At 41.4% G+C, this 7,897-nt stretch overlaps 1 protein-coding gene across 4 annotated transcripts in view; it reads left to right on the forward strand.

The window, feature by feature from the left end:
- Positions 1–7,091, forward strand: part of fgd6 (FYVE, RhoGEF and PH domain containing 6) — a 156,362-nt gene extending 149,271 nt beyond the window's left edge. For 2 of the 4 annotated variants that reach the window (XM_070897669.1, XM_070897671.1), the window contains one exon: positions 2,455–2,593. In XM_070897669.1, the coding sequence (XP_070753770.1) occupies positions 2,455–2,572 (118 nt within the window). In that variant the 3' untranslated portion in view covers positions 2,573–2,593. Of the gene's footprint in view, positions 1–2,065; positions 2,375–2,454; positions 2,594–4,689 lie in introns of those variants that run through there. The other 2 variants (XM_070897670.1, XM_070897672.1) reach the window with 2 other exon arrangements.
- Positions 7,092–7,897: the final 806 nt, after the last annotated feature.

A 7,897-nucleotide genomic window follows, 5' to 3' on the forward strand; every position in this document is an offset into this window, starting at 1 on the left:
TGGATCAACTGGGCTTATTTATATTCACTGAAATTTAGAAGAATGAGAGGGGATCTCATAGAAACATCAAATTCTGACGGGATTGGACAGGTTAGATGCAGGAAGAATGGTCCCGATGTTGGAAGTCCAGAACCAGGGGTCACAGTCTAAGCATAAGGGGTAAAGCCATTTAGGACCGAGATGAGGAGAAACTTCTTCACTCAGAGAATTGTGAACCTGTGGAATTCTCTACCACAGAAAGTTGTTGAGGCCAGTTCGTTAGATATATTCAAAAGGGAGTTAGATGTGGCCCTTATGGCTAAAGGGATCAAGGGGTATGGAGAGAAAGCAGGAATGGGGTACTGAAGTTGCATGATCAGCCATGATCATATTGAATGGTGGTGCAGGCTCGAAGGGCCGAATGGCCTATTTTCTATGTTTCTATGGATATTGAAGTCCCCATACAGAGTACATTCTATGCCCTTGCTACTTTCAATGCTTCTTCCAAGTGGTGTCCAACATGGAGGAGTACTGATTCATTCATCAGCTGAGGGAGGGTGCCAGGTGGTAATCAGCAGGAGGTTTCCTTGCCCATGCTTGACCTGAAGCCATGAGACTTCATGGGGTCCAGAGTCAATGTTGAGGACGCCCAGGGCCACTCCCTCCTGACTGTATACCATTGTGCCGCCACCTCGGGTGGGTCTGTCCTGCCGGTGGGACAGGACATACCCAGGGATGGTGATGGAGGAGTTTGGGACATTGGCTGAAAGTTATCTGTGAGTATGACTCTGTCAGGTTGTTGATGGGGCAAGATAAGGGCTCATTGGGTTGGGGATAAAATATTGGCACGACTAGAGGATTGTTTAATGGACAGAAAACAGAGAGTGGACATAAACGGGTCATTTTCCAGTTGGCAGGCTGTAACTAGTGGGGTACAGCAGGGATCAGTGCTGGGGCTTCAGCTATTTATAATCTTTGTTAATGACTTAGATGAAGGGACCGAGTGTAATAAATGCAAGTTTTCTGAAGATACAAAGCTAGGTAGGAATGTAAGCAGTGAGGAGGAGACATAAGTACCTACAAAGGGATATAGATAGGTTATTGAGTGGGCAATAAGATGGCAGATGGAGTATAATGTGGGGAAATATGAGGTTATTCACTGGTAGGTAGAATAGAAAAACAGAATATATTTTAAATGATGAGAAACTATTAAATGTTGGTGTTCAGAGTGATTTAGATGTCCTCGTACAGGAAACAGAGTTCGCATGCAGGAATTAAGCAATTAGGAAGGCAGATAGCAAGTTGGCCTTTATTGCAAGGGGGTTGAAGTACAAGAGTAAGGAAGTCTTGCTACAGTTGTACAGGGCCTTGGTGAGACCACACCTGGAGTACTGTGCACAGTTTTGGTCTCCTTATCTGGGGAAGGATATACTTGCCTTGGTGCAACAAAGGTTCACGAGTTTGATTCTTGGGATGAGAGGATTGTCAAAGGATGAGGAGAGATTGAGTAAATTGGGCCTATAATCCCTGGAGTTTAGAAGAATGAGAGGTGATCTCATTGAAATATATAAGATTCTGAGGGGGATTGACAGAGTAGATGCTGAGAGGTTGTTTTCCCTGGCTGGAGAGTCTAGAACTAAGAAGCATTGTCTCAGGATAAGGGGTCGGCCTTTTTTAAAACTGAGATGAGGAGGAATTTCTTCACTCAAATGGTTGTGAATCTTTGGAATTCTCTACCTAAAAGAGCTGTGGATGCTGAATCGTTGAGTATATTCAAGGCCAAGATCGATAGATTTTTGGACTCTCGGGGAATCAAGGGATATGGAGATCGGGCGGGAAAGTGGAGTTGAGGTCTAAAATCAGCCATGATCTCATTGGGCGGAGCAGGCTCGAGGGGCCGTATGACCTGCTCCTGCTCCTAATTCTTATGTTCTTATTTTGAATCACTTCTGCCTTTCACCCTATCCCTTTTGTTCTTTCTCCAAGCCCCCATACTTGTTTAAAATCTGATACATCTCTATAACCTTTTTCATTTCTGACAAACGTTCACAGACCTGAAACGTTAACTCTGTTTCTCTCTCCACAGAAGCTGCCTGATCTGCTGAGTGTTTCCAGCGTTTTATGTTTTTATTTCATTACATAGATATAAAAAGTAAGGCCTGTATACATGTAGATATATATTTATAGTAGTCTATATTCCGTGGCGTTGCACGTGAGGAGTAGAGACTAAGTTAACCTTCAGGTGAAATGGGGATCAGACACCAGAAGTAATTGGGCACTGTTTTAGATTTATATATTCTATCCTTATGTTTATGAAATATTGGATTTAATATTATTACCGGTTAGTCTCCCATGAATTGCACATGTGTGGTGAAGAAGTGGGGGTAATTGAAACAGGGTGTGCACATGTTATGCAGTTTCTATTTTAAAGTTATACATCTGTTGTATTTCTATATACTTTGACAAAACTTAAAGCAAATTGGGAAACAGAAGCTTGTTGCAGAATAGATGTTTCTCTGCAGTCAGCCTGAGCAACTGGGCGTTCCAAAACCTGAGCACTTTCCCACCACCACTGATTGGGTGTCATTTATAGCATAACAAGCTTTGCACAGGCACATTCCATTAAAGATGTGGAGGTAAGAAATTATAATGGGAAAAGTTAACACTGCTCTCAGATATAAGATTTTTAAATGTATTTTATGCAAAAATATTTGAATAAGTGCCTCCATGCAATAAGAACATAAGAAACAGGAACAGGAGTAGGCCATACGGCCCATCAAGTCATTCAATAAGATCATGGCTGATCTGATCATGGACTCAGCTCCACTTCCCCGCCTGCTCCCCATAACCCCTTATCTCCTTATTGTTTAAGAATAAGTGATGGTTAATTGATGAAATACAGAGGATAGTCAGTGGGTGGATTGGATTATAACATTTAAAGTCAATTATAGGGTTAGATAAGGCCACAGATCATTGAAGGTTTGGTTTGTTGGAGTGAAACCAAAGGTTGAATAATAGCCAATTGTCTGCCATCAATCCAGTATTTGTTTTCACTCTGCAGACCCGTTGCCTGTCTGCTACTGCTATCATGTGTGTGATGTCCCAAGGTGTCTGTCTGCCACTGCGTGTGTGTGATGCCCCAAGGTGATAACTCTCTCAATATTGGGACATTCACTGTGGGACTTCTCGAAGATTTGTTCTTTTTTCTAAGTGTTGAATCACAGAGGAACTCTGAAATCTCTGTATAATATAACCCTGGTATTCATTGGTTCGCAGTAATGATATCACTGTTCCGATGTTACAATAATTCCAAAACAATGCTGACATTACTAGATCACATTTTTGCACCCAGTTTGGCAAATTTTGATGCATACTTAGATTTCCCTGCATCACTAACTCAGCTCACTCAAGACAGTTGCTCTGAGTTATATAATTCTCTTTACCAGTGAAACCAGAGCCTGATCTATCTCCTATTTTCTGTAAATATCTTCCCTGCTGAACGAAAGTGGTGAAGGGGGGGGACCAGGGGATGATGTTTGAGTGTCTTCATGCAACAGGCCTGGTATGTACCCCTGGGGGGGAGGGACTTCTCTCTTCCAGATTGTAAATCCAGAGTTCTGGATTGAGCTAGTCGATAAATATGCCAGCTTTCTTTGGATGTTGTCAGTACTGATGAGATCTGGTGAAAGTTCCTTTTTCTAAGACAAAACCTCTGAAATTGTGATGCTGGGACAAGAGGAGGAGGGTGGGAGATTGCATTTTGGCGCAAACATGCAGCCATGGGAGCTTTCTATGTTGAAGGTGCTATATAAATGCAAGTTTTTGAATGTAAGTACATATCTGTGAAGGATGAAAGCAATTCTGTCTATGGGGTATTGTTGGATGAATTGGGCTCTGGCTCATATCCATTCATTTCCATTTCGCTCATATACCATCCACAGTATATTGGAATGAGGATTATGTTAAATGCAAACTTATTAAGAAAATATAGAGTAGAAGTGTTGCATCTGGAGGTGAGATTCTCCTGTATGGGTACCTGATGGGAGCAGTGACCAGTGAGGAGGCAACTGCCTTGTTTGTCATCCCCTGAGGTGTTTGTATGGCCTGGGCAAACTTCAGGCACAAGCCCTCTCCCTTGACGAATCCATGTGCCTGTACAACGGGGAGGAAGTGTGAGCATAGCTGCAGGCCTCTCAGACGTGTAACTGCACTCTAGGCCACCGAGATGGGTGTTCTGGCCCTGAAGTGCTTCCAAATGTCTTGGCGAGGGTTCCAAATAAGAAATTATCCCTTGCCTGCATACACAGCAGCCTGTCCCTGCATCCCCAAAGATGCACTCTTGTCCCCCACCACGTTTGGGTTTGGGGGCAGGCCATTAAACTGACTTTCAATCGGTGTCCCTTTGATGGAGTGCTCAACAAGTATTAGGAGAGAAAGTTGAGGCGGGGATCACCCCTCCCACCCCATTAAAATGCCAAAGCTGGGTCTGCTACAATGTAGGCATGTTGTGGGAAAGCCGGGTCAGAGACCTAATGTAACATGTCTCTATCTATGTTCCAACCATTCCCCAGGCACAGAGCGCAGAAAATCACCTTTTTATATATTTATTTCTACAGTGTATTTTCAAATCTGTAGGACACTGTTTTGTCGATGGAGTTCTGTGTGACACTTGAGTTGCAACAATTAACAAATGTTCCAATTCCTCACCAGGTGGGTAGAAGTGTTTCAAGAAGCTACTGTGCTATAACACTCCAACAATGGACACTTTTTTTTTTAATAAGAAACAATTCCTTGAAAAATACACTATACAGAGATGCTGGAGTGTGGTGCTGATGTTTCAAAGAAAACTGAATAGGAATACTCACATTCACACATTAATCTCCTGTTTCTAAACATTCATCTCAGATTGCAGAATGAACTGCAAAGATTCTGCAACAACCCTAAAACTTTGTGTGCTCTGATGTTGTCTGAAACAAGGCCCTAAAGAAGAAAACTTGGCCAGTCAATGTCATTCTCGAGTTTGAAGTCTCTATATGGTGACCCCAAAACAAAGGCTAATCAAACTTTGTTTTGTCAGTCTGGCTCCTTACTCTGTAGTAGCCCTCCCAAAGGCTTTGTGACTTAAGCCGTGATCTATTTCTGTGCTAGTTTCTGAAGTGTGTCGGTATCTTCGCATTATAAAGCTGAGCAGATCACAGATTTATTATTGTGATATAAAGGCCCACTTTGATCTCTCTGATTTAATCATGTGGATAACAGTACTGATATTTGCTGTCTCTGAAGATCTCCCCATTTAAAAATGAATTGTGAACGCCTCTAATTTTTCATGAGGTAAATTCAGTACGTACCTGGTGTGGTACTGGGTCTTGCAAACCAGGCTGGTCAAGTGTGTGCAGATTGATTTGATTTGATCTGGGGACAGGAGTCGACTGTTGGCCTGGGTCTCTGTCTGGGGAAGGGAAGTATCGGCTCGGATTCCCATTCTTCATCATTGCCCCGCCACTTGAATAGAGAGCACCCTTGCATGGACGCCAAATAAAGACAGTGGACTTAATCGTGATGCTACACTGTTGAACAGAGACTGGATTATTGCAACAACAACAAAATGAGCACTTGATGGTTTACTGAGGGGCTGCCAGTGCCAATGGAGCTCTATCCGGCAGGAGCTGGTGCTTCGGAAGAAAGATGGGGAGAAAACTGGACAAAAGGTTGCTATCTGCTTCTTGACATGTAAACTTTGAGACCCAAATGAAATAGTTTGATGGACTGAGACTACTGGAAATATGGGCACTCCTAATATTTGAGTTGGTGTAATATTCATGTTATGAAAAATGAGCAGCAAGTAGCCTTGGAGGATTCCAACATTATCCAGCTTTCACTCCCATTGATAGCAATGCCAGATGGTTCTTGGGATTTTCCAGGTTTATTACAATGTGCATTTTAAGTCTTTTTAAAAAGCTGTTCTGTTGAAACGGGGCTGTTAAATGCCACATCCAATTTTCCAGTATATTTTAACTTTATTCTGTTTTACTTTATTTAATATTTGGCTTTTGTAAAATATTTGAAGATAAACTAGTTCAGCAAGGATTTATACATGCAGGCATGAGTTAGATTTATGTATTTATTTAACTATTGTACTGAGCATCTATGGTTCTTTGTGGAGCCACAACAGACATCATGTAGAATTCAAAGTGAAAATTAATGTCAAATACTCCTGTCCTTAACTTTGCTAATACTGACTTTTTATAAATGTATGGAAAGTTGAATATAAATTATCATTTGAGATACGTATGGTCTTCTGAATCTAAATACAGGGACACTGTGCTTTTCACACCAAGTCGGATTCCTTTTGATAGGGAAGGGAATTGACTCTTCAAACATTTTCCATTTTTTTAAACTCGACAAAATGCTGAAGCTGTATTTACTGATGATGGTCAGCAATGTCTTCCAAGATTTGAAATGACTTAATTCCAATTCCACCAGTACAAGCCATTATAGAAAGAATTGGCTTAGTTGGTAGCACTCTGAGTCAGAAAGTTGGGAGTTCAAGTCCCACTCGACTTGAGCACAAAATCTAGACTGACACGTCACTACAATGCTGAAGGAGTGCTGCCTTGACCGAGGCGCCATCTTTTGGTTGAGGCATTAAACTGAAGCTCCTTCTCGGGTGGAAGTAAATGAAAAATCTTGTGGCATTGTTTTGAAGAAGAGCTGGCCAACTGCTGCTCCTTCAAACACCAACACTAAAAACCAGATTAGCTGGTCGTTCATCTCATTTTCAGTTTGTGGGACCTTGTGCGTGAATAGGATATCACATTTGCCTATTTAACAACCTTGACATCAGTAGCTGAGGATATGATGAAGCACAATATAAATGCAAGTTCTTTTATGAAAAAAATTAATAATTCCCAGGTATTTGCCATGCCTAGAAGTCCATTCCATGTGTTGATCACTCTATATGAAGAACTTCCGAATATTAGTTATAGATTTGCCTTTTACCAGTTTGAACCTGTATCCACTACAGTCCGAATTGAGTTTTAATCTGCCTTTTCTACACTTTGTTTTTGATTATGTCTCTGTGAAGTGCCTTGGGACATTTTTCTACATTAAAGGTGCTATATAAATGCAAGTTGTTGTTTACTATCTTAGCTAGCTCTATCTGATTCGCCACAATCTCTGAAACACCACCTGCATCTCTCTGTTGGCTTACCATAACCACCTTGCTTTTGTACTTAGCTACCTCTACAAAGCCAAGGATTCCAGATGCTTTTTTTTTTAAAGAGAGTTATCAACTTGTCCTTCCACAATCAGAGATTGTGTATGTGAACCCCAAGGTCACTTCTGCATCCCGTTTAAAATTGTGCCATTTTGTTTATATTACCGTTCCTTATTTTTCCTTCCAAAATGTTGATGAAGATCCACTAGATCGCTCCTAAATCTCTTCCAATCTCATCCTTGGTTATTTTGGCATGAAGGAAATCTATACCAGTTATAATAGTTACTGGTCAACTAACTGCCTGATTGTTGGTACAGGGTACCACAAGTTGTCAATCATTTTGCCACAGTGCAATTTCACTTGCCACCTATTAACTATTAGTAAAATACGCCACATCTTGCCTATTAAACGTTCCAGTCTGAAGACTGTTGTACGGCTGTCTCGCTCTTTTCGCTTCGTTGCTTTAAACGTCGAATTATGCACAGATTCAGTTGTAGTAAAGGCAGGATCGGGTCTTTTATTTAGACATTCATACTAAACAAACTCTCTGCTTGCAAAGGCAGCTCTCCAAGCAGTGACACACCTTTCGAGATTCCAGTGTCACTGGTGTCCGTGTGTGTGTGTGACAAAAGCCAGTTCCATCACTTATACCTAAAAAGCTTTTGAACTCTTACTACTTTGCATTTAGACAATCACGGCTAA

Source organism: Pristiophorus japonicus, chromosome 13 (genome assembly GCF_044704955.1).
Source record: "Pristiophorus japonicus isolate sPriJap1 chromosome 13, sPriJap1.hap1, whole genome shotgun sequence".
In the NCBI taxonomy this organism is placed as follows: domain Eukaryota; kingdom Metazoa; phylum Chordata; class Chondrichthyes; family Pristiophoridae; genus Pristiophorus; species Pristiophorus japonicus.